Source organism: Sturnus vulgaris, chromosome Z, assembly GCF_052056855.1.
Source record: "Sturnus vulgaris isolate bStuVul1 chromosome Z, bStuVul1.hap1, whole genome shotgun sequence".
Classification (NCBI taxonomy): domain Eukaryota; kingdom Metazoa; phylum Chordata; class Aves; order Passeriformes; family Sturnidae; genus Sturnus; species Sturnus vulgaris.
In genome coordinates this window covers 22443942-22471620 of record NC_142283.1, presented here as the reverse complement: position 1 = coordinate 22471620, position 27679 = coordinate 22443942, and the positions used below count along the sequence as shown (strand labels likewise).

The following is a 27679-nucleotide window of genomic DNA, read 5'->3' as shown; positions in this document are numbered from 1 at the left end:
TTTATGATGAATAGGTTTTTAGTGTGGCCTCTTCAGAAGTGAATTTGCTCTTTTCAAGGGGCATATGGAATTTCATTGCAATACTTCGAAGAGAAATTGCTTGTTAAGAGTGAGTTCCTGAATACATGTAACTTTGTTATTGAAACTCTCTCAGCCCAGTGAGACAAAATAGCACAGCACTGTAATTATCCGCATTCAGAAAGAGTTTGAAAACACGAGTTGAAAGGAGTTTCATGTGATTGAAAGTACTTTTCTTCCTTGTTGATGACTAAGAAGTAAAAAACTAACATGATCATAGAGTTACAAAATTGTCTGTGTTAAAAGGAGTCTTAATGACCACCTTGTTTCCAACCCCTTGCTATGGGCAGGGATACCTTCCACTCACGGCCCCATTCTATTTGGCCTTGATAATTCCCAAGATGGGCCATCAACAGCTTCTCTGGGAAAATTTCAAGTCTGTCTCATTACCCTCACACTAAAGAATTTCTTTCTTACATCAAATCTAAATTTACCTGCCTTCTTTCAGTTTAAAGCCATTATTGCTTTTTCTATCACTACATATTTTCACAAAAAGTCTCTCTACAGCTTTCTTGCAGGCCCCCAGATGTACTGGAAAGCTCATATAAGGGGTCCCTGAGCCCTTCTTTTCTTTACACTGAGCAGCCCAAACTGTCTCAACCTGTCGTCATCCTTCTGACCATCTTTGGGAGAGTCCCTCTGGACTCTCTGGCAGATCCACATCCTTATGTTGGAATCCCCAGAGCTCCAGGTGGGGTTTCACAAGAGCAGAATAGAACGGGAGAATCACCTCCTGCCCACACAGCTTTTGACACAGCCCAGGACATGTCTGGCTTTCTGGACTGTGAGTGCACATCTGGCTCACGTCCAACTTCTCATCCACCAGCATCTCCAAGTCCTTCTCCACAGGGATGTTCTCAGTCCATTCTCCACCCAGCCTGTATTTGTGCTTGGGATTGCCCTGACCCACATTTAAGACCTTTCATTTGCTCTTGTTGGACTTGATGATGTTCCCACAGTCCCACTTCTCCAACCTGCCAAGGTCACTCTGGAGGGTATCTCTTCCTTCCAGCATGTCCCTGCCTCACACAACCTGGTGTCATCAGGGAACTCGCCAAAGGGGCACTTGATCCCACTGTCCCTGTCACCCACAAGTACTGCTGTGCTAAATTGCATCAGTTCAAATAGGAGTCCCCAAGGAACACCCCTGGTCTCCACTGGAGACTGAGCCATTGACCACATCTCTTTCGAGTGCAACTTTCCAGCCAATTCCTAATCCATTGAGAGATCCGACCATCAAATGAATCCATGTCTCTTCACTTCAGAGACAAAGCTGCTGTGTGCAAACACTTTGCACAGGTCCAGGAAGATGACCTCAGTCTCTATTCCTGATTCAACAACTCTGTAAATACTGTTGTAAAAAGCTACCAAATTTGTCAGGCATGATTTGCCCTTAGTGAAATCACATTGGCTGTCATCAGTGACCACATTATTCTCCATGTGCTTTAACCAAGTTGCCAGGGGGATCTGCTCTGTGCTCTTGCCAAGTACCAAGGTGAGACTGACTGCCCTGTAGTTCTCCAGGTGTTTCTTTTTAACAGTTTTGTTGCCCCTTTTTGAATCAGCAGGAACTTCTCCAGACTGCCATGACGTCTCAAACATGACAGACAGTGGTTCAGCCACTTCGTTCACCATTTCTCTCAGGACATGCAAATCCTTCTCACCAGACCCCACGGGCTTGCATATCTTCAAGTTCTTTAGATGATCTTCAGTCTGATCTTCTACAGATGGCAGTTCTTCATTCTCCGAATCCATGCCTTTGCCTTCTGTGACATGGGTGGTGTGACTGCGACATCTGCCAGTGAAGTTACTGACTCAGCCTTTTCCATCTCCCAGGTCGCCAGGCCTCCTGCTTCCTTTTAGAGAGGGCCCACAATTTCCCTGTTCTTCCTTTTACCACCAATGTAAAAACAGAAGTTTTGTTGTCCTAGATGTCCCTGCCCACATTTAATTGTACCAGGGCTTTGGCTTTCCCAAGGGGATTCCTGACAATTAGACAATTTGTCTGTATACCTCCCAGGCTACCTGTCTGTGCTTGCATCCTCTGGAGGCTTCCTTTCTGTCTTGGAATTCTTCCAGGAGTTCCCCCTTCATCCACTCATCCCCACCATCCTAGTGGTTTTGCCCGACTTCCTCTATGCTCCTGGGCTTGGAAGAGGTGATTGGTCTCACAGATTCAAAGAGTGGGACACAGGGCTCCCTTGAACCCAGGACTGTGTTTCTCACTGTTATAGGGCAGAGGCTGCCACACCACAGCCTCTGCAAGAAACCCCAAAAGCAGGGCAGGTGAACTGGGGCCAGCATCAGCTTTCAGGACCAGACCTTCATACAACGCACAGCTTTAAGAACACAGCTGCAGTCAGAGGAGTCAGGTCACAGTTGTTCCCACAGGAAAGTATTTTTGAGGAATGCCTTCTTCTAGCAAGTTGAATTAACGCTGGAGAACAAAGTGGCACCTCAGGATACTGCTAACTTGCACACAGAAACATCCCTAGCATCAGCAGAGCCATGGAAGGCTACCTTCACTGGCTCTGGACTCCACATCCCCTGCTGCCTTGGTGCTCCCCTTCAGCAGCACAGCTGCTGTCCTGAGCACCTCAGGCACCATGCAGCAGCAGGGGTGGCAGAGCTGAACCTGCTGGGACTTCTGCAATCAGCTGTTACAAATGTTTGCAAAGAAACTAGCAAAATCAGAAAGCCAGCGTGCTCAGAGCATCTGCAATTTTCTGAAGCTGTCAGGGAGAGCTGCTGCTCTGTACACCTGCTATCGTTACTAGCTAGCTTTGAGTACTGGACACTTGCAAACCATTATGAAAAGATTATGCAAGAACCAGCATTAAATTCAGTATGAAATTTACTTTAACTGAGCAATACTCAATAAACAGAAATAGACAAATCTTGCTGAAAACACTTTTTTTTCCTAAGTCTGTTTTGGAGACTTAGTTCAAATCAATTAGCAGACTTAGGGAGAACATCAAGGTCAAAGACACAGAACCTATAAAGAAAATATAAACACAAAATGGACTAAGCCATGATCTTAGAGAAGAACACCTATTAAACTCGTAACTTCAACTTCCTGTTAAGAAAAACAAAACAAGCTTGCTACTTAATATAGAGGTAATATTGCAAAACATGAGTATAATAATATCCTCTGAGTAAAGAAGAATTGTGAGTGCCAGATCACACCCATAAACTATCATCCATGAACACATTTATGGAGTGTGCTTTCCCTCAGATTCTCAGCTTGAATACCTGGCAATCAATGAGAATATCTATCACACCAATGTATAGGTTGTACATGAAAATGTGCCATGCAGAACTTTTGAGAATTGAAGACTTCTGCCTTCCCTCAACACCAGTCTATCCTAAATCTATCTAAGTCTATCATAGTGATATGAAAGAGTGATGTCATTAAAAAAGACTGTCATTATCAGAAAAGTGGTTACTGTTAAACAAAACCAAGATCAACTTCTGTAAAAATTGTTCATTGTAATAAAGTTTTGGTTACCCTGTTTTCGAGCCTTCCAAACAAGATTGTTGGGAATTTCTGCGGCAGAATGGAGGGAATAATAATTAAAAAAAAATAAATATATATATATATATAAAATTAGCCCCCAACAAAATAAACAAATAGAAAACTCTAAAAATATGTATTTCCATAAATATCTTCTCAAACAGCTTCTGTCTCATCAAGGCTTAAAAAAAGTCTCAAAGGCTCAGAAGGTCCCTGAGTTCAAGATTTTACAGATTTGAATTTCCACCTCCCACACCCACTTTAACCCCAATTACCACTAATTTCAAAGAGGAGCCCTACAAAACATAACAAGGTAAAAAAATGTGGTAGAAAGGGAGAACTATATAAGTAAACCAGTAAGTAATTAAAAGTGATTTTAAATTAAAATTTTAACCTTGAAATTAAAAAAGCACAGCAGATGATTTTAATAATGTCTCCTATTTGGGATTCATAATATTTTAAAATTATTTATATTTATTAAGTGATCTGCCTGTTAAATAGAATCATTTATTTCTTACTGCTTCATGAAATCATGTATATTGTGGCCTGGTTTATGTCTGCTCTCATTTAGATGTTTTCTTAATTTCAGTAGTTTTATTGTTTTTGTTTGGTTTTCTCAAGCTTCAAGTAGTGTGCTTTTCTCGAATTTCAGACCATTAACTGGACTCCTGCATAGATTCAAAGGTGTTTTCCCCGCACAGCATTGCTGCAATACAAGTCCCATGCCAGACCAGATAGACTAAAGTCTATTTCCTAGAGACAACGGGAACAGCCCTGCTGCTTCAGTCACATCAAAGGTGCAGTGACTGGTGTGCTCACAAATTGCTGACAATAAATGCAGAGTTGTTTATCAGCTGGAGCAGTGCAGCAGATGTCACTGAGAAAATAAAAACCAGAGAGTTGCAGTTGGGCTGGCAAGCAGGTATTCTCTCACAAATCATGCTTTACTTTCATGTCCCCCGAAAATTTTGTACAACACTGTAAAAATTTTTCATCTAGAAAAATGCAGTATGTTTAAGAAACCAAAGGCCACTTTTTCTAGACACTGTATCACTAAATAACTGGTACCTGATAAAAGACAAAAAGTTTCCTGTGATGTAAGCTCAAACTGTAATGTTTCTAAGCAGGGATATGAGAACCCAGATCCTAGGGCAGTACCTATTATTTATGGTAATTTCAAACATGGCATTAATTGCAATGACCTTAATCATAGCAAAATGATTTCCTACTATGCCCTGGGGTATTCTGAGCTGACAATGCCCCAGACTTTCCTGAAGGAAGCTGCTGGCTGGGTAGGCACAGGAGGGACTGAGAGGTAAGACACCATGAATCAGCACCCTACTAATGAAAATGTTCACTTTTAAGAGTGAAGAACAGAAATCCACTGTGTCTCAGACAATATTTGGCACAAGCTGCTTAGGAGGAAATAAATAAAAATATGTAATTTTAATTTTAAAAAATTAATCTCTCACCTCCAAGATGAAAGATACAATGGTAAGACAGACTTATCCTTATTTTCTTTTCACGACAAAATGAATATTTAGCTGTCACTTAGAGAGAAGAACAGTGCCATTAAGAGAGACTCTTCTTGCATTTACTATTATCTGCACTGCACCTTGATTCTTCATAAAGGAAGACACAGGTTCAAGTAAAGGATGACATTTAGGTGTCACACCTGATTGGATGAATCACTGAAAAAGTATGTGGAGGGCCTCACAACATGCCTTTTCCAGTCTCTAGACTCTAGACTCTTCCAGACGGATGCACTGTTTTATGCTTTACAGTATGCTTAGGATGCTTTAACACTAGAAGCACAAAAGTCCGTGATATGTAGGAGAGGGGACCTTCCAGGAACAATAGTCTATTAAATTACCAGTTTCATCCTACAGCTTCCTTGGCAAGGCATTTGCTTCTGCTGAGGCAAGCACAAAATCCAGAGAAGCGTTAAAAGGGCTTGTTTGCATTCACAATATTATCAGTTCTTTAATTTTTATGAATATTAGCTTGGAAACTAATTAGCCTCTTTCATGCTTAACATTTCTTTTGGAAAGATGGACTTATTCTCTCCATACCCATAGAATCACACAAGCATATGTGCACGTGTAGATAGTACACAAAATACAAAAGGAGACATAGACATGCACACAAACACATGCACAGACTCACTCTTTGCTATTTTTTGGTAGTGTTTTGTTAACTGTAATTCACAATTAAATGCTGCTTTTATAACAACCTTCCAGGGATTCAGCTGTTCTGCTCAAATCTTCACAGCTGAAGAAGAGACAAAACACGGGCAGCCTTTTTTATTGAATTAATTTGATTTTTGTCTTTTGTCCTGTCAGCTATCAAAATTGTCAAATAAACCAGCTTTGATTCATAAATAATGGTTCCATTATATTTACTGTGCCACCGGTCAGAGTACCTGAAATTTTAATTCACTTGTTCAGCTAAATTTCATCCTCAGTTCACAGCCATAAAATTCTGTATTGACAAACTTTCAAACCAACTTTGACTCTGAGGTATCTAGTCAACATTTTTCTTCTGTGTGGATATTAGTTTATTGAATAAGTGGCATCTGTTTTCCTCCACATCACTGGTGGAGTAGGTATTTCCTTTTGACAGCTTTGTACGATTTATGGGTTTGCATGCTATGAAGAAAAATAGTACTAAGCAAAAAATTCCAATTCATTACCTCTTAGTACTTAATTAAGTTCATACGCATTGCACACTATAGGTGAACCCTGAAATGACTGTGACAGCCACTGAGCAGCAAGTTAGATTATCTTTGGAAGACAGAGAGACTTTTAATTATCTTGACCTCATTTTTTCCATCTATTATATTCATAAATTTTCATTCTATTTTGTTGCCTCCATCAGATGTACCAAACCATTCTAAAAACAAGATTATATGCTTAGCTATTTCCTTTTATCTGCACATTTAGGCACAGAATGTTTTTACAAATAGTGAAGGCAAGCAATCGTTTTTATCAGCTTACTTCACGCAGCTGCAGATGAATTATGTCATACAGGCTCCTCATAATAATGGTTTGGTTTTGAAAATGATAACAGCTTGATAAAAGAATAAAGCAGTGGATCTGGCTATCAGTAGATACAGAAATAAAGAGAGCCTGGGCTTTACCTGTCGGGGTTCTGCGTACACACATGCATCTGTAAGAGGATCCGCTGGGTGAAAGTCTTAAAGCATTGCCCACATTTCCAAAGATGCCAGTCACTGAACTCAGAATTTAGTTGGCTTGTTGAAGTTGGGCTTGCAAGAACTCGTTGGTTTTTGACACTGATCTGGTTAAATCCTGACTCGATGGACCCAGACTTATCCAGGAGAGAAAAATTTCTGCTACACGGAGTCTGTGGAAATACTACGGATCGCTGTGGAGTGGCAGGGGATAGTTTGCTACTTTTATTAAATGGCTGTAGGGTGTCTTGTCTGGACATGGCCTCCATTACAGTCGAAGGGACATTCACTGGGAGAAAACAAGAAAAGTAAATAAGATCCTTTTTATGCCTTTTTAAAACTAATACAATTTTGGGAGACACCAAGAAAAAAAATCAACATCCATTTTCTTGACACTACAATGAAACAATTTTATTTTAACAATGTACCAAAAAAAGGAAAAAAGGAAAAAAAACGGGAAAAAAAGAGAAAAAAAAAAGAAAATAAGGGCTTGAACGAGATAGTGATCTAAATGGATGGTGCTGATTCTATGACACTGAAATGAAAATTTGTGCAAGAGAGTGTCTGAGACTGAAAGGACCCAGAACAGCCTGACTGTGATATATATTTATTACACTATGGGATTGTCATCTGAAAGAAAAAGCTGCACCACTTGTGATACCCTGACTCTGCATGTTGTAGTCAGCATGTCTGACTGCTATATCACAGACAAGCATGGACTTTGAGAGCATGGAGAAAAAAAATCCTTGCTGGGACACTCCTTGAGATACTGCAGCAATAGTTCCCTTATCCTATGAAAGGGTAGACTCTAAGGATATTTTACTTTTACATTTCACAAACAGTCACACTGCCAACGCAGTAAGAAACCAGGGACTTGATCATGTATCTTATGCCTGAGGTTAATAGCAGATAGGTCACCATGAAACACAAAGTACAGGCAGAGAGATCTTTGTGCATCAGTTTCCCACCTGCAAAACAGACAAAAAAATGTTTTAAAGTCCCGTGAAAATTGTTTCTAGCCATATGATCGTTAATTAACTATGGCTTATGAGGTACTCAGATATTTCAGCAACAAATGCAATACGCTTTTCACAAAGAAGTGATTTAGTGCTGAATTTGAATGTTTTGTGATAAGAAAGGCAGGAGGTCAAGCAAGTAGAAGAAATTGAACAGCTGCCTCACACCTTGAGAACTATGTAGATCATAAAGTGAATGAGGCAAGGGTCTTGTGAAAAAATAGTCTGCTGACAAAAGCTTGCACCACAATGCAAAACTAAACATAATTTAGGCCACCTGGACCAAGTAACTTCTAATGATTTCTAATTTTGGCACACTTAGGCTCATGAGCTAATATTATAATGGAAATTTTAAAATTAAATATGTTATATACGTATAAATCTATGTACACAAATTTAGTTACCGTCACAAACTGTTTATATCTACAAATCGGTATATAGCATATATTAAACAGGTGATTAGAAATTATAACTCTGTTTTGCCAAGTCATGATGATAGATTTCTAAGAGCAAACATGAGAATTAAATTTCATTTGTAAGCTGGAATCAGCCAACATTATTTAATATACAAACCACCCCCCCGAAAAAAAACCCACAAATTAATATTTGATAATATTTTCAATCCTACCAGTTGCTATAGAGTTATGTTCTAATATCTGTGATCAGTCATAGCAATTCCAACATTATATTATTACAAGATATTTAATTTATGTCAGTTGAGGTTCTTCCTAATCTATTCTTTCTTGTAGTATCTGAGAACATAATTTCTAAATAGTTACATCCATGGAGCCGTCTATCACAAGTTTCCAGACACAGAATACATCTATGTCTCTTCAGTACCAGGAGCATTTTGTATACTATCATTTTGCGTCAAGGTAGTCAGAAGAAGGAGATCACTTTTTTATTTTCTTTAAATTGCGCTCATAAAAGTTCACAGAAGCAATGAGATCAAGCTACTGAAGGCTTAAGGAATACAGGCAGAACTTGTGCTGCTGACAATACCCCTGTGCAGAAGATAAGCAGAAGGTACATTCTGGGAGTTTAAGAGGGACTTAAGTCCTATGTCAGTCTGCAGCTGGCTCCATGGTCAAAGATTAATTTCAACTACTCATGTCAGTGTCTCTGTGGATGAAACTCTGGTTTGTCTCACTGAAAAATAGCAAGAAACAATAGTTACAGATTTTAGCCATAATGCTTTTCTTTTCAAATAAAAATTTTGTAGTCTTCAGTTCCTGAAAGAAAAAAATATTTCTACATTGTAGTCTGCGGAGCATGACTTTCATCAGCAAATATTTCTGCCAATAACTAAATTTCTTTTAAAATTTTCTCAAGCCCAACAGACTTGAAAACTCAAGATGGGAAAGGATGTTTATTTTCGACAGTTTAATCCCTGCTATCTTGCTGTTTAATTGCTGAATGATTCAGTATTGAAGTTTCTACAAGACACTAGTTCCTCCTAGCAGTTCATCCTGTTTAAGTATCCAAGCGTAGGACCAAAAGCATACATCTTTGACGTGATTTATTAAGTGTGGGCAGTCACAGGGTTACTTTAGACCAAAGCCAACCCGTCCATTATTGTTTTCTTCCACTGCATAGATATATATAATTGCCAAAATGGATATAAGCACTAAACAAGTCTCACACACAAGCAGTAAAATTGAATAATATGCCTGGATCACCCATTTCTATAACAGACAAAGGTATCCACCACTAGATTTTGCCTGTATTATAAGTATCCATGCATGCTTAGTTTTGTGGGGATCACTAGCAATAAAAATAAAATAAAAATAGAAATAAAATGTTGAGAACAGGCAAAAGAATGGATGAAAATGGGGATGGTCAGGATGGCATAGAGATTTACTGTCATTTTGGGGTACGTACACTCAGTATTTCTTAAAGTAGGTTTTTATGTTTAACCACAGGATCTAACCTCTTGAATCAGCCAGCCAAAGCTTTTCTCAACATGCTCAGAGGTAATAGAAAAAGGAATCACCAGCAGAGACCCTGTGGGCTTGCAATGCATTACTGTTTTGGCAAGGCAGTGTTTTGTGATAGGTCTGGTAACAATGGGGAGAACCAAACAAACTTGTTTACAATGGATTGGTTAATTTTTCGCTTATGGTTTTAGTTGGAAGGGACTTTAAAGAACATCTAGTTCCAACTCCCCTGCCATGGGCAGAGACACCACCAGAACAGATTGCTCAGAGCTCCATCCAGACTGGTGTTGAAGTCCCAGGGACAGAGGTCTCCCTAAAATACTCTATGATATATCTGATTAGGCATGAAAGAGGAATTATAGCTTACACAGGTAGAAATGCAAGGCAGAACTTACAATTTTCATCTTGTGCAATGCACTGGAGAGGGATTCCAAAGAAAGATGTGTAGCTGTCATTGTACCACACTAACAGCTCAGTGCCCCTGGGGATATCTATACAAGCCCGGTAGAATATATTCGACCTAATCAAGAAAAAAGAAAACATTGCATGATTTAGGAACAGATCATTCTCATCTTATAGTACATGGTATTACAGTAGAAATTCATTGTTTTGGAAGCATTTCTCCAGATAACTAAATGAATAACTTAGATTGTTTTAAAACCAAATCTGTCGAGAAGGACTTCGTTGCTGTAGCACAGGCTAACAACATTACAACAAGTTGTATCTAGCATACATTAAAAGCTAAGGGTTTAGAAGGACCAAGATACTATAAAAATACACGTATTTTCTTGCAATGTCTGTTTCAGGGGGATTTTAGAATGGCACGTTTTGCTTACACAGTATAAACTATCTGACAGGTGTACACAGATCAGCAAGTACAGTCATTCAAACAGCTTTGTATTTGTCATCTGAGCTAAAGTTAACATATTTTATGGTAAATAGACAACAGCACTTTTATGTGAATAAGTTAATTTAGCAAGACCTTTGAAGTAGTGTGAAGTGACCGTTCATGGAACTAATATACCACTGAAAGAGAGATCTTGGGTTGTTGAGAAAAACAGACTTTGACTTAGGGGAAATAAAAAAATTGGGGTTGATTGGACCATGCAGCACTAAAATCTTCCCCTCTACATGAGGCCAGTGCCAATGATTTGGTATGTTTGAATCAGTGTTACCATAAGTGTGATATCTCATTGTTCCTGTGAGAGAAGACTGAATATTTCTAGACTACTGAAGTGGGAATTGAGGGTGGGGAAAAATCCTAATGTCTTTAGCATAAAATCAAGACCCTTATCCTGATTTTGCAGTGATGTAAATAGCTTCAGAGTGATATTTCTGCAGTTAAGACATTTACATGGCAGCAAAAACTGTGTAAGATTAGAATCAGGCACAAGATAAAAGACAAATGTTATCAGCTTGCAGTGGCTTTTCCCTTATGCCTCACATGGAACAGTAAAACACACTCCTGTGAGATGGATAGAAATTCAATATATACAAGAAGAACAGTCCACTCTTGCTGAAGGATTACATACCAAAGTGATACAGTCAAACTACTAAGAAATGACCATTTTTTATAACAGCTTATGTAAGGCAGAAAAACATCTATAGGAAAAAAAAAAAAAGAGAGAGAGAGAGAGAAGTTAGGCCTCAACCAGTTTTCTGAGTGAAGAATTGCTACAAACATTATTCTGAAGTTCAAGATAAAAGTGTTTAGGGTTGGTAGCCTTAAATTTAGACTTTCTATAAAGAATTGGCTGTAGCAATGCAATTTGTTCCTTGTATAACACTGCAGACATAAGGAGAATCTTCTACCACATTTTTCATGGCAGTGAGATATGCACTTGTCAACATATTTTGTCACCGCAAAGTGGCTCTTGGCAACAGGATCATAAAGATCAATAAAAAAGTGCAGATTCTCAATATTTTACTAGCAGCTGCAAAAATTTCATTTATCTTGTTATTTTCCTCGCTTACTGCCACCCTGTCTCAGGAGGGCACTGCTAGCTAAGCAGAACGGTTTTCTTAGCCTTCTATGAATATCTGACAAAAACTCTCCCCTTTGTGTCTCCCCTTCATCTTCCCTCCTCCTCCTTCCCCTCGTCTTCTTCTCTCTCTCTCTCTTTCTTCCCAGAGCTTTGCATTTAGTTAATTCTTTCCACCGTTACATAAAAATGAAAATCGGAGCCACGCTATAAATTACCGGCATCTCTTAACTTGAGAAAAATTGAGTCTACTTTGTACTTCACCCTTGTAACATTTCATCTCTCAGTTTGGCTTCCCTTAACATAAACACAGCAGCCCGGCAAATGAATGTGCTAAAACCAAATGACACACTTTGCCGCTGAAAGAGCAGAACTGTTTTTGAGCAATGGGTGGTCTGTGGGGCTTGGAGTAGGCAGGGAAAAAAATGTGTAAGTGTACACCGTCCCTTACAAGTGTGCAGAGCTTCCAAAACTCGCAGAAATCTCTGCATGCTGAAGTACATCAAAGGGATTTTTCCCTTTTCGGATAATATTTCCTTTGCTGACATGTATTTAGTATTGTGGTTGGATGACTCATAAAGATAGCTTCATGGCGTCCCAACGCAGTTGAAGCAGAACACATGCCAACAAACATTATTGTCAGCCTCAAAATAAAAACAAAACGTTCAGCTAAGGGTCAATCAATCAAGAGCACTTTGAAGAAAATTCCATTTAGATATTACAAATCATAACAGAATGAATTTAAACCAGCTGACTTTCTGTGAGGAGGACGTCCATGTACAATAAAAATTAGGCTGGTTTTTCAGCGTCCAACTTTTCTATTTTCTTACACTTGGATGCAGTCACTGGTGATGGATGCCAGTTTTTTAAATTGTGTTTTTGTAGTTCATTTTATAAAGATCTGAAGTAATCGAAAACAGATCAACAGAGGGAACTCTAAGTAAAAACTCCATCATGAAAGGAGAGTTGTAAAATCCACTTAATATTGACAGATGTGTAATGACTTTCTCATGTTCACTTTTCATTTAGTTTTGTCATCTATATATATATATGTGTGTGTGCATATATTTTTTCTTTTTTTTTATATATATATGTGTGCACGTACACATCACCACATAGAGAAACAGTCCACAAGATACCTACAAAAATACTCTTTTGTCACAACAATCTTCATTCATTATCCACTGTGTTTATTTAAAATCCGATGGTATTTTAGCTATAGATAGCAGATATTTAAGCATATAATAAAAGATTTGTAACGTATAAATAGGACTGTTATTTTTTTAACTGCAGCATTGTTTAGTCAACTGGCCAGAGAATAAAAAAAGTTGAAAATGCAATTGAACAATTTTACCATCGTTAAATTGGATCCCTATGGGTTAATCAAACTTTATATATTTCATTTTAGCTTGCTTTTGTATGTTTTATTTTTAATTTTAAAGGTAGTTTAAATAAGTTTAAGATTTTTCCTAAATAAAAGAAACTCTGCTCTCTAAAGCAACCAGCAAAGATCATTGCTCACTGCAACTGGCAAGCCCGGGGCATTCTTTGATGTGCTTTCTACCACATTTAATAAGGCCAAGCAGTCGCTTCTGATTCTAAGGCAAAAGGTTTGTTTACAGCTGAGATCATGTATTTATGTAATATGTTGTCTGAGTTTTCTGGATCTATTTGCAAGTACAAAGTAAAATGCATATTTTCTTTACATTTTTCTTCACCTTTTGACTTTCTCTGGCCAGCAGCGTGAGAGGTACAAGCTCCAGCAATCTCGGCTAGCAGGTGCACTCAACAAAAAAGCTGGAGATGTATACACGCCTCGTGACTGACCCTCAGGATGCCCCTGGGTGCCACTTTTCCCCCTCCCCTACCACACTCGTCTCGATTAAGGGTGGAGAACTGCTTGTGTTGGCTTGCCTCTGGACGAGAGTGTTTGAAGAAGAGCAGAGAGCTCCGTGTGGCGGGGTGGTCACACAAGTGACACAGGGCTGCCCTCGCTCCCGGGAGCTTCACCCCGCGAGCGCTGCCCCGTGTGTGCGAGCACATCCTCCAAAGCTCCGACACTGTTTTTGCAATCAAAGGCAGCAGTGCTGCTGATGGCTACAGGCTGATAAAACATTCTAATTCCGTGTCGTCGGGGGAAGCAAAGATGACTTTACCTGTACTGAACCACCGTTAGGTTCTGCTCCCCACAGTGCCTGGCGCATCGGATGTACCTCATCCAGCTTGACTTACTGGGCTCTCCACCATCGATAAAGTGCTGCAGTGTCCCATCCTGGTCATATATCTGGGGGAGATGTCACAAGGTCAAGTAGTTAGAACAAATAATCAGCAATCATTTTCACTGCTTTGCTGGTGTCTCTTTCTCTGGCTTCTCCCGGACTTTTATTGCCATGAAGTTTGTCATCTGTCCACTGATACTCTTAGAAATAACACATGAAAAAGCAGAGAAGTATTTTAGGGGATGCAAGTTTATCATGTTTCTCTTATCAAGCCAATCTTTTCATATTAAAAATATTTGTGGTGTCTCAAAGATGTGACCATGTTTCCCAAAGAATATTTAACCTATTTTGACAAGCTGGCTTTAAATAATGAACTGTCAGATAAACAAGAAAATCTGTATGTAAAGTGTGCAATAAAATAGCTGGGACATCTGAGCAAGGGGCAGTAGTAATTCCTAAATAAGACTCCCTTCCTTCACATCTCAGTTACAGCAAGAGCATGTATTTCAGCAACCTCCCATGATATGCTAGGGAGTTGTAGGATTCATAATATCAAAACAAATGAGAGTAGAAGGAAAAATGGAGTTGATGATGCCTTTAGGAGCTCCCTTGAGACATACAATTTTTTTGAAGTACCAAATGAGAAACCAGTCCTGAGGGAATCATTGTTTTCCTAAACATGACATCCCTGCTAAGGACATGAGAGTCAGATATGGTGATTTTAAAAAAGACAGTATTATGTTTCTATTCAGAAGTGAATGCTCTCTCTGAAGTCAATAACAGAGTTGCTCTGGAGGCTCTGAAATGGAAAGGTAAATATATCATGCATACCTGCCCTCCTGACTGCTTAAAAAAATGTTATCTAGGTAGGTCTAATCCTAGTAAAAGCATGTGATCTCACAAGACTTTTACTTGTTATTCAATTACTTTGGCACACTTCTCAAATGCATCTGAACAATTAGGTGCCTATCTGAAGTAAATCTCATTTTCATGCCTTTTTCCCCTCTATGAACACCATTTGCTTTAATATCTGTATCCTCAAAATTTTATCCCTTTTGAAATTGTATGAGCCTAAATTGATGTCTTCTTGAAAGTATTAATTCTGCTAAGTAAAGAGGAAGCACATTTATTACATTGAATTGAACATCTCTAGTATATACAGATTAATAATCTTGACTGTCCATTTCAATATCAAGAGAAAAATCTCAGAAATTATGTGACTATATTCAATATTTATGATTTTTAAAAGAGGATTTCCTACAGTTCACAAAAAAATATACACAGGAATCAAAATCTAGTTTTTTCCTCCACAAAAGGAGAGTCTCAAATTCAGGAACTAGCCTTGCTTTTGCTTTTGGCCAAGAGAGACTGTGAGTAACCAGGAGGAATATTTCCATTGAAAGAGCATGAGAAATACAGAAATCAAGTGTCTATGGCGATCCTTATCCTTTTTTCCTGAGTGTCTGTGACAAGGACCAGGTGGAACCTGGCCAAATACTCCTGTGTTGGATAAGCAAGATGCTACCCTAGCGTACACTGTGCGGGATAAAGACAGAGAAATCAGAAGTCCTCAGAAGTAAACAAATACTCCAATCCCAGGGATTAAGTTTCTTTTTTTATAAATGGTAACATGCTTATTATCAGCAAGGACCTATTCTTATGCAAATATCTTAATGAATATTGAATATGTGAGAAAAATATGTTAAACTATAAAAATCTGTGAAGAAATCAGAAAAGTTCTATAGAACATCAGCCTGTAAAAAGGAAGAGAAGGAAAAATTAATGACTAACAGTACTTGGCTGAAACCATTTTGGCAATATCTATGCAAACATTCTCAGCAGCATTTATTATATCCATTTACATGCTGCTTATTCACATAACAATATATGACTTAACATGAGGCAAAAACAATTCCCATAAATAAAGAGCTGATATCTTCCTAATCCCCAGATGATATGAAACAGAAAAGACAAAGAGGTCTGCCATAATCAGTAGTGACACTCAGATCTTGGCACGCAGGGTCCTACCCAGAATTTTGTGCAAATAGACAGTCATTAACTGATATGAAAAATAAAAATCTGTCATTGAAACGTAGGACTGGATCTTTCCTGGGCCTTGGTCTGGAATTGGAAGGATTGTGCTGTAAGACTAAGTGTTTTCAAATACTTTTTTCTCACAAGTACCGATGCATCAAGTGGCACTGTGCCCCGCTTTCCTAGGAGGACATTACTGACTTTGCTGCATAGTCATAATCTATCCAACAGCATTCTCAGCCCTAGTCTTACAGGACTGTAAACCCATCTGTAAGAAAGCAGAAGCCCTAGGCTTAGAAGGTAAACAACAACACTGTTTCGAATCTATTTGTCAAGTTGCATAATACAGGTTAAAATCTGGGAAAAAAAATACAAAACTCAGACATGGTTATTATTTTTCCCATCATCATCATGCAGGACTTCTTATTCATTTTACAGTTCTATAAATCAGGAAACCAGTGAAGATATAACTGCCTGAAGAAACCCTCATGAGTCAGCAAACCATAACCTGCCAGAACAGAGCAAATGCAAACCTGTAGGACAAGCTGTGAATACAGGCACTACAGTAAATTATGGATATATATATTTATTCACATCTCTGTTACACATGCATACATCCTTAAACAGTATCTACTACAGAAAATACTGCAGAAACCTGTGATAAACTGATGTTACTGGAAGCCTTTGACTACCTCACTTGATCATTACATCTATCTACACTGGCATAATTTTTAACACATTGCAACAGTCTCATGGCAAAATAGAATACCATTTCTCCAAGTCCCTTCAGATTCTGCATTTATTTTTTCTGTATCTCACATCAGTCACTGATCTAAATAGTGGAAACACAATTAGTTATTTCATTTTTCTACTTTGACTGCACTTGGAAGTGTTACCTAAGCTTCTTACTGGACCTTGATAACTGTTGATTTTGCTGAGTTTTAAGGGTTTGGGTTTTGTTGTGGTTTTTTGTTTGTGTTGTAATAGAATGAACCAGATATGTGGAAGAGACTGAATCTGATAAAAGAGGTCTGCACTTACCTCTTTTGACATGCCTTATGGTCCCCCTTAGCAGTTACCTTGCAGTTAATTAACTTCTTAGTAGGTTCTTGACTTTTTACTGATGCTTTACTGGTATGTTGCAAATCAAGAGGCTCAGAATGTGATACGTACTTCTCCTCTATGAATTTCATCCTTTGATTTCAGAATAAAACAGAAACTGCTTCGTTTCCCAAGAAAGTAAGTCCAAAATAATCATCAGAATACAAGTCTTCTCTTTTAGGTATTTTCTATTCCCTTCCTTGCCAACACCACTTTATTAAATAATCGATACATCAATAGAAGTCAGATTCCTTTTCTAATGGCATACAAACATAACTTAAATATGAAGGATTGGATGTATCACTTGCTGGATTGGTTGAGGATAATTATTTGGAGGATATAGACACTGCTACTTTAATGACAATGATAAGAGCAACGCACAATGGCAGTAATAATATAACTTCTAAAGCACACTGCATATCATATAAATGATGCTCTAAAATCTCTGAACAGCCATAACTAACATAAATAACAGAAACAACATAAACATGTAACATCTAAGATTTAAGCAATATTAAAGTCAGAGTCCTGAAGAGAGTTTTGAGAACCTTCAATTACTTCAGCACTGATGTAGTCATTATTGCTCACTTGGATCAACAGGGCAAATTCATTCCAATGATAAAAACTGTTGCTCCAGTTTCTGGTATAGATGCCACAAAATTTTTGATTAAAGAAGTTTAAATGTAACAGCACAGCTGCAGAAAAAGCCAAATTATGAAGCAATTAAAAACGATTTCACAGAAGCAGTAGCAAGAGCAAAAATAGTTTGTTGAAGTTCTTTCCTCTCTATCTGCTGCCTTCCCTAGTTCTCTTTCCATGGTCTGCTAAAGGCTTATGTCTCTAGAAATTCTTCCTGCATTTTATTGTTATATTTAGTCAGATAAAAAAGTTATTAACAGATAATTATTTGGCTGCTAATTTTCATCTTAGGCAGTCAGGGAAGAGAGTGATCCTGAAAATATAACTTTTCTTTGCATGAACATTTATATTGTAAAAGTAGCTATTAGAGTATTTGTTTTATGTTGCAAAACATTAAAAGAGATGTGAAGAAAACCACAAAATATGCAAGAATTAATTCTTACCATTAGAGAGACTCTTGCATTTTGCTGTTCAGTCCTATTCTCATTGATATCACATGCATAAAATAAAAGAATTTTCAAATAATTTACTACGAGTCTTCTCCTCTCTAAAGAAGTTTTACTCTTAACTTCAATGGGAAGATAGCAAAGAGGTACCCAAAACTATGTAATATGGTGAAAAAGTTGTAACCAGACATGTTAAGTGTGGTAGCATCCATACAAGTTATATTCTTCCTGTATCAGTGTACGAACCTACAAGCCACAGTTCCACTGAAAGTTTCTTCTTTGCTAACTTGGACATCAGAACCCTGAAAGTTCTACGTTAGGCAAATCTCACTATTGTGAGACCCTGCTTTTGATGTAAAAACACTACCACATCTTCTAAAGGTGTCTATCCTAAACAGAAGTTTAAAACAATGCCAAAAACGATAATGATTATAAGCCTGGCTATTAAGCTGACAGTTTGTAAGAGGTGTGCAATTATAGAATCATAGAATTGTTTAGGTTGCAAAAGACTTTTAAAATCATTGAATCCGACCCTTAACCCAGCACTGCCAAGCCACGCAGGGCTGAAGTCCCTAAATGAAGTCCCTAAGTGCCACAGCTACACTTCTTTTGAATACCTGCAGGGATGGTGACTCAATCACTTCCCTGAACGGCCTGTTCCAGTGCTTGACAACCTTCTTGGTGAAGAACTTTTCCCTGATATCCTAGCTAAAATTCCCCTGGCACAGTTTGAGGCTGTTTGGTCTTTTCCTGTTGCTTGTTACTTGAGAGAAGACACCAACTTGCACACCCCTAGAACTTCCATTCAGCAAGGTGTACAGAGCAATAAGGTCCCCCCAGTCTTCTTTTTCTCCAGGATTTGTGCTGCACACCCTTCCCCAGCTCCATTGCCTTTCTCTAAATGTGTGCAGAACCTCAATGTCCTTTTTGTAGTGAGGGGCCCTGAACTGGACACAGGACTTGTGTGCCCTCCCCAGTGCCCAGTACAGGGGGATGGTCACTTCCCTGGTCCTGCTGGCCACACTATTGTGGACACAGGCCAGGATGCCCTTGGCCTTCTTGGCCACCTGGGCACAGCTGCCTCATGTTCAGCTGCTGTCAATCAGCACCTCTAGGTCCTTTTCCACCAAGACATCATTCCAGCCTCTCTGCCTCCATCCCCTACCATGATGTAGGGCTGTTGTGACCGAAGTGAAGGACCTGGTACTTGCCCTCGTTTGACCTCATAGGCTTCGCCTTACCCTGTCAATCCAGCCTGCCCAGATGCCTCTGCAGAGCCTATCCACCCTCCAGCAGTTCTACACTCGTGTAAATTAGTGTCACCTGCAAACTGACAAAGGATGCTCCTGATCCCCACATCCATAACACAGATAAAGATATTGAACAGGGCTGTTCCCCACGACTGAGCCCTGGGAAACAGCACTTGTGACTGGCCACGAGCTGTATTTAGCACCACTCATGTCTATTGTCTGGTCATGGCTAGTTTCCATTTTTTACTTGAAGAGTACAAGCTATCTGCATCCAGTTTTTCTAGAGGAATTCTGTGGGAAATGGTGTCAAAGGCTTCACTGGTAGACAATATCCACAGCTTTCCCTCATCCACGAAGTATGTCACACTTTCACAGAAGACTACGTTGGTCAAGCAGAACCTGCCTTTCATAAACCTGTGCTGGCTCTGCCCAGTCCTGGTGGTCTGCATGATGGCACTCAAGATTATTTGCTTCACGACCTCCCCTGGCACCAAGACCACACTTACAGGCCTGTTGCTCCCTCCATCCTTCTTCCTGCTCCTTTTGTAGCTGGGCTTTACATCTGCTGACCTCTGGTCAACTGGGACCTCCCTGATGAGCCATGGCCACTTATAAATGATGGAAAATAGCTTAGTGAGCTCTTCTCCCTCGTCCTCAAAGCTTGTGTCCACCCCATCTGACCCCAGAGACTTGTGTATGTCCAAATGGAGTAGCAAGTCTCTTACCATTTCTCTCTTGATTACAGGGAAGCTGTAATCAGCTTCATTCTGCTTCCCACACCTGTCTTACAGCTCAGAGGACTGGTTATTCAGAGAAGAGCTGGTCTTACTATTAAGACTTGGGCAAAGAAGGCATTAAGTTCCTCAGCCTTTTCCTCATCTTTTGTCACTGTTTCCTCATGTATCCACCAAAAGGATTCTACTTGGCCCTCCTTAAGTTGCTACACAATTTATAGAAACCTTTTTTATTTTTATTTACAACAGGTAAATTCTGCTTAGGCTTTGGCCCTTCTAATTTTGTCCCTGCATAGCCTCATGACATCCTTGTAATCCTCTGGAACTGCCTGCCCCTTTCCTCTAAAGGTCACAAAACACTCTTTTCCCCCAACTTCCAGCCAAAGTTCTCTGTTTGACCAGACTAATCTTCTTCCTCACCAATTTATCTTTTGGCACATGTGGACAGCTGGACAGATTTTCTTTTTGAGGCACATTCAATGTTCCTGGACTCCTTGCCATTCAAGACTGCCTCCCAAGGGACTCTGTCAGCCAGTTCTCCTAAAGAGGTCAAAGTCTGCCCTCTGGAAGTCCAAGATGGCAGTTCTGCTGATCTTCTTGCTTACATCTCTGAGATTTGAAAACTTGATCATTTTGTCATCATTGTGCTCATGACAGCCTCTGACCACCACGTAACCCACAAGTCCTTCTTTGTTGTCCACAACAGGTCCAGCACAGCACATTCCATAGCTGACTTCCTTACCATCTATGTCAGGATGTTATCTTCCACACACTCCACAGTCATCCTGGATCCTTTCCCCTCTGCAACATTCCATTTCCAGCAAACTTTGGCTAAATTGAAGTCTCCCAGAGGAACAAGGGGTGACAATCATGAGACTTCTCCCAGCTGCTTATAGAATATTTCACCTGCCTCTTCATCTTGGCTGGATGGTCTAAAACAGACTTCCAGGAAATCAGAATATCTGATATATTGGTCTTCCTCTTCATTCCTGAAAAGCCCTGATCTCAGATAACTAAACAGTAAAATTCAGAGATTTGACTTGCCTAAGGCAATGATTGTTAAGCAAAATGTTGATGAACTCTAGAGTTTATTATGACACATATACATTATTTATTTGTTAGAGCTTCTAATAATGTCAAACTGAAAGCAAACTGGATTGTATGCACAACTTGATAATTTACTCATTTAGGTTGGATTTTGTGAGCCTACTGGTGCCTAGCTGGCTTTGAAATCAGCACACTGCCAAAGGACCTTATTATCTAGAAAGCTGGAAACATTCAGAAGATGCTGTAGGAACTGAAAGATAGAAGACTACGAACAGAATTCATTGAAAACATTATGTTTAAGGAGCATAGCTTAAGCTGTAAACCAAAATACAGCTGGGTTCATATTGACAGCAACAAATGTTCAAAGAATTAATGCTTTCAGACTTTAAGTGCCTTAATATCAGGAGCCGGTTTAGGAGAGGAGGGCCCTTCTAAATATGTGTCTTCTCCTTGTTACACACTGAATGAGAAGGGTGATTAGAAACAATCATGCAGCTAACCATCACTTCTTTCTTATTTCTTTCACTAACTTGATGACCAAGTAAGGGTATTCAGCAAACTTTCTAAGAACTCCTTAGTCTCACTGTATAAAAGAAAAATGAAATATAATGGAACTCAGAGACAAACTAAAATGCATGGAAAACTCTCCAAAAACAGCTTAACAAAAAAGAAAAACTGATTTATGACAATAGTAATATCATATAATCACATCCTTTGCAAAGACCACATCTCAAACACTAAAGTACTTTGAAATTACATGCTACTTTTTAGGTTACCTATACAGTGAACAAGCTGAACAGTCAGAATAAAGAAAAGAATATTTATCACATTCTGATAAATCCAGTTCTGGTACCTAATAAATATTATTGAATCTGTAATAATCAACTACACACATAAAACTGGTATGCAACAATAGTAGTATACATGTCATCAACCTCATCCTGCTATAAGTGGAAATGCTTGGACAGGTTCTCTGTTCAATTGCACGGTCATTATTTCAGAAAGACATTAGTTATAAATACTGCTCCCATGTTCCACTGTTTCTTCATAAGACTAATTGATTTGCTTTACCAGTTAAAGTATGCCTTCAGGTTATTTATGGACAGATAGCAGAATCAAAAATGTAAATATGTTTCATATAATATTCAAGCTTGTTGTTTTAGGAGGAGATAAGGATGCTTTGGTTTATTATGATGTAGAAAATGAAAGCCATTTACTGTGGTCTTTATATGAAATAAATCCATGTCAATAACTAGTTACTTGCTTTGAAGTGCTTCTGTTTTTATAATAATAATTGACAGTATCTCCTTGCCATGTAGAAAATGCAACAGTCCATTCAAAGAACGATGTTTCTTTGTTGCAACATTTGTATTACATGCAATTTGTTTATACTTAGAATTATCATCAAGCTTTCCAAAGCAATTAACAGAACAGAAATCTGAAATAAATGAAAAAGGAGGAAATATCAGGAGACCTCACTGGTTTATGTCAAAGCAAAATTTTTTTCCAACTGGATGCAATCTCTCTGTGAAAACGCACAGAAATATATCCTGACAGCCAATGGTCTTCTTTGACTGTTCACACAATTGAAAGCAATTTTCTAAAATTAACCATATCTGATATGGACCGTACATCTTGTAATATCTACTTAATGTTTTTCTCTTTAATCTAGCAAGCATCATCTAGCAAATTTTATAAAAGAGAACACTTGCCAAATAATATTAAAAGCTATTTAGTTTTAATGTTTCTCAAAGGATTATGGCATATGAAACTATAAACATTGGTTTGAACTGTCTGTGCTAGGTGAAAGGCTTCATCTCTCACTTAGACCTCAGTCCAGCAAACACTTCTGCACATGTTGTAGTCCCATTGATCTCAATGGGACTACTCGTGTGTGAAATCAAGCATCTGTGTAAGCAGTTGGAGGACTGGGGCCTTATTCCAGAAAGTGTCATGAAAGCAATGCCCTGCTGATTATGTGGACTTCATAAAATTACTTTTTTTTAAGTCAAGTCTCTGTGGTTTGTTTTGACATTAGCCCATGGAGGTCCTGGAATAGGAAAGTATTTCATGTAACACTACAGTGTTACTCAACACCAGTACAACGAGAGGAAGACAAAGAGCAGAAGAAAACCCCACATATGATGCTGGTATCTTACACACATGTAAACAGATCTGTAAAGGACCAATGCCCTTGCAGTATCCACTGACATCACAGAACCTTCCATGTGTTTTGCACTCTCCTGACAGGTCCAGTGATAGGACAAAAAGTACTGTGGTGCTCCAGCCATGAGTCATTCTGCAATGGAGACATTTTTCTTTAACATTGTTATTTCCACCTTGCTCACTACACTGCGTTCCTGTGCAGCCCTGGTAGCAGAAAACCATGTGGAGGCAACAGACTGAGGTGGTTTTCTCCAGTCTTTTCTATGTGGGATAAGAGAAAAAGTGTTACCAGTCTAGGGTCGCTATTCAGAGAGACCATAAAAGAAACCAGACTGAAAATGAAAAGATTATTTAAAAACAGAGAGGCAAATTATCAAACCTGAAATAACCAAAAAATAAGACTCTCACAGCCTTTGACTGGTAAATGCATATACTAGTAAATATGACAGGGAAGAAGTTAAAAGTAAGGGCCCAATACTGAAAATCCTCATTCAACTGGAAAGAATCAATGAACTTACTCAGTAATAAAGCACCTAAAATTATATTCAGAGCCAGAGAATCAAGACAGTTACCATGATCCTTCTTGCTCCCAGTGCCTCTGAAAACAGCACTATTTCCTTTGCAAGGTAGTGACAGAGCTTTGGCCATTTTCTAAGAGGTTCTCAAAATCATTAGACATTGATAAGTGAAACTTGAAAGTGTTTGTTTCATATGTTTTCATTCCTTTACACAACCAAATATTCCAGAAGGATTTCGGCAGATTTAATCACTCAGCATCAAGCTAGACAACACAGCTGAAACAAGTGAGCAAGTACACACTCCTGGGGTGACTTACTGATGACTCTGTGACCTCAGAGAAATCACTCAGGACCAAAAGAAACTCATAAATGGAAATCATTCTAATTTGCCCTTTGATTTTTAAACATAAGAAAGAACAAAATTATGCAGGGTCTGTTCTTCACACTCAAGGTTTATCTTGCTTGTAAGAGGAAGTTGATGGCCCAAGGACAGCACAGCTTTTCATCCCTCATTCCTATAATTTCTATTAAGCACTTTCTCAAAACACTGTTCCAAATTGTGTTTTCATGGTTTTGCGCATGAATGACTACTTGTAGAGAGGTGGCAGATCTTACACATACAAATCCTAAACTCAGTTCTTAGGGGTATTTTCAGACATACGGAAATATGCTGCATAGAACTCATGGCACAATTATCATTCTGTAAATAATTTTAGTTTGGCTTCCGTTCACAGCACTTGGGGCTTCTCATTCTTTTCTTTACCTTCAGAATTTTTTAAAACTCCAATGCCATGTTCCTTTAAGCATTTTAAGAATTAGATTATAAAGGTTCTTCTCAAGCATAGAGCTGCTAGGGATTCTAAGGGATCCGCAGAGAGGGTGTCAAGAGGATGGAGTCACTCTTCTTGCTGGTGCCAAGTAAAAAGAGGCAATGGTCAGAAACTGATGTACAAGAAGTTCCACATGAATATGAAGAAAAACTTTACCACGAGGACAACTGACCATTAGAGCAGGCTGCCCCAAGAAGCTGCGGAGTCTCCTCCTAAGGAGAAATTCAAAGCTGTCTGCACACAATCCTGAGTAGCATGCTCTTGGAAACCCTCCTTGAACAGGGAGGTTGGACTGTGTGATGGTCCATCCAAACTTACGTAAAAAATCCCAACCCTAATGCAGAAATGCACTACCTGCGAAAATACTCTCTGAAAAGAAAGCCTGTCCACAAGTAGCCTCCCCTTCAAGAAATATCAAGAGCATTACTTCGTTCTAGAAAAAGTAATGCTGCCTAATGTAATGCTTGTGATCCACTGATAATGGTTTGTTCCTGGACTAGGGCAATAGTAGTTATATTCAGGTGTATAAACTTAAGTTCCCACTAGTGTTTCTGGTGGGCACAAGTATTCCACTAATGCTCCACGACTGCTCCAGAAGACAAGCAGCTGTCCTTAAGTTCTGAGCATTACTTGTCAGCCCTGTGTGTATGTCTTAGATACTTTCCAGGATTTAAAATTCCACTAAACACCTCCATTCAGACACTTGAAATGCTCTGCAGATGCCTGGGTTTAGCTCTGGCCCTGAAAACGGTTTGTCACATGGCTTACAGCAAGTACTTAAAGTCCTGATCCTGTGGCTGTAGAAAACAGGGATTTTGATAACATTTTTTGTGCACCATTTGCTTATCTTCACTCTGAGTTTGTAAGTAAATATGGATAGGGAGTGTGTTTACAGTGTATGTGTAGAACATCTATCACAGCAGAACACCCATTTACTACTACAATACAGGCTCCACAGATAATTCTTTCAATCCTTTTTTAAACTTCTCATTAAGGCTTACCATAAATGAGGAATTTCAGTAAAAATTACATACCTTGAAAAAAATATACTTAATTCCTTTGTGAGTTTTAAATAATGAGGCACAGTGATATTTTTAGTTTGGAATATTTTGGAATGTCTGGAATGTCAAGTTCCCCAGATGATGATTAAAAGGTCAAGTAATAAAGTATATGATAAACTGTGCCTGAGATTCCTCATAAAACAAATGAGTAATGGCTGTACAAACTGTGTTGCCATGTTTTCATATAAAAAAATTCCTAGAGTCTATTATTCCTTCAAATTCATTAAATTATAGGATTGTCAGAAAAACAGTGCAGGAATGGCCAGTTTGCAGTTTTTTGAGGCTGAAGACAGACTCAAGAAGCAAATGAAAGGAGTGCAGTAAGGAGTAGTGCTGATGCTGCTAGTGGACGTCATAGTGAAGAATGTGAAAAGGGCTTTTTTCTTTCCTGAGTGCAGGTCTGGTGTTGGTAAGTATCATGCTAAGTTTCTTTAGAAGTGTGTTTGTTTCTGTGAGGATTATAACATTAGATTAGAACATTGCTTTAGACACAATTACAGGAGCCCTCCAGAGCTGTCAAGCATTTGGCATATCTCACTTATCTCTAAGGGTGGCAGGGGCCATCAATACAAAGTGGACCATCAATCAATATGGGATCTTCTTCAGACATTGCCTGTCAGCTGATCAGAGGGAGACTTTAGGGAATCAGCTTTTCATTATCAGGATTTGGTCTGTGATCAGAACAAGCCACTAAACCTTTTACTTTTCACTTGGCAAAAACATACACACTGGAAAAAAGTCCTGACAGTTCATTCATTTTGCTCCATCACTGGAGCCAGATGATGTTTGACTGGGGAGACCCACCCTCTTTGATGTTGTACTCTTTTGAGAGTGCCCTGCTGTGAAGAAAATTTTCTCCTTCCAAATTAAAGAGAAATATTTCTGTGTCCAGCTGTTAAATGTGACGTTTGCCATTTTTCAGTGCACTGGCTTTGTGCCATCTCTCAGGCTGTGTTTCAAGCCTATCTTTTTCCTTTCCCCTTCTCAGCAGCAATATCCACAATGTGTTAGTGTCTCCAACTTCTACATACATCAATACCAACAAGCAATACTGCATTTCTCTGAACTACAGCAGCAATATTTACATGTCTCTTCTGATTTTTTTAATTAAAGCCAGTGATCCTTCATGCAATGAAGGATAAAACCCTTAAATATGATCTATGAAAAGCTGACTTCAGTTTCATTTTGACTGCAGTAGGCAAACCATGCTGAAGCAAAGCCTTAGTAGAAAACATTTACTAAAATGAGTTAAATGAGTGTGGATATTACTAAAACTTGTTTCATGTCCACATCAAAAAAATGGCACCCATTCAGCAGCCCTAGCTCTGTTTAAATTTAGACAAACTTCTCATGAAATCTTGAATAAATATTTAGGTTTATGTAATCAAGAAAATCTGTATCTTCTCGTATTTATTAAGTGCAATTTTTAGAGTTATAAAAACCACTGTCACAAACTGTGTATACAGTAAATAAAGGGCGAACTCCTCATTACAACATTTTGCCTATCCATTGAGGTGGATGAAATGCAACAGGTTCCAAGTATTCTTCAGTTCAAGCTCCCCATAATCCTTTTCATTTCCATATTTGCTGACACAGAAAAGAATCAATGTTTGATGGATTTTGGCAAAGTAATTATTACAAACCTGTGTTCTATAATTAATCTCAGACTATGACCAGCAAATCTGAATAACTGCTCATGTACTTATCACATCTTCATGCTGTGAAAATTAAAACCTGACTGAGAGCCTCAAAGGATGAGAATGGAAACACTTAATTTGGAAAATTACATGAATAGTAACAAAAACAAAGCACTTCCCCTTTAGGTATTCACTTTGTAGATCCATGCCAAGAAAGAGTATATTCAGATAGATTTGATCAAGAAATAAGCAGTAAAGATGTTCTTAATCTGGACTA

At 38.7% G+C, this 27679-nt stretch overlaps 1 protein-coding gene across 1 annotated transcript in view; it reads right to left on the bottom strand.

Annotated features, from left to right (window-relative positions):
- The window catches only part of PRDM6 (PR/SET domain 6), a 76321-nt gene that overhangs the window by 12432 nt on the left and 36210 nt on the right, over nt 1-27679 (bottom strand). The window contains exons 3-5 of the mRNA XM_014874403.2: nt 13877-14004; nt 10134-10258; nt 6732-7074 (exon numbers count right to left, since the gene is read on the bottom strand). Coding sequence (XP_014729889.1) covers nt 6732-7074; nt 10134-10258; nt 13877-14004 — 596 coding nt within the window. The remainder of the gene's footprint in view (nt 1-6731; nt 7075-10133; nt 10259-13876; nt 14005-27679) is intronic.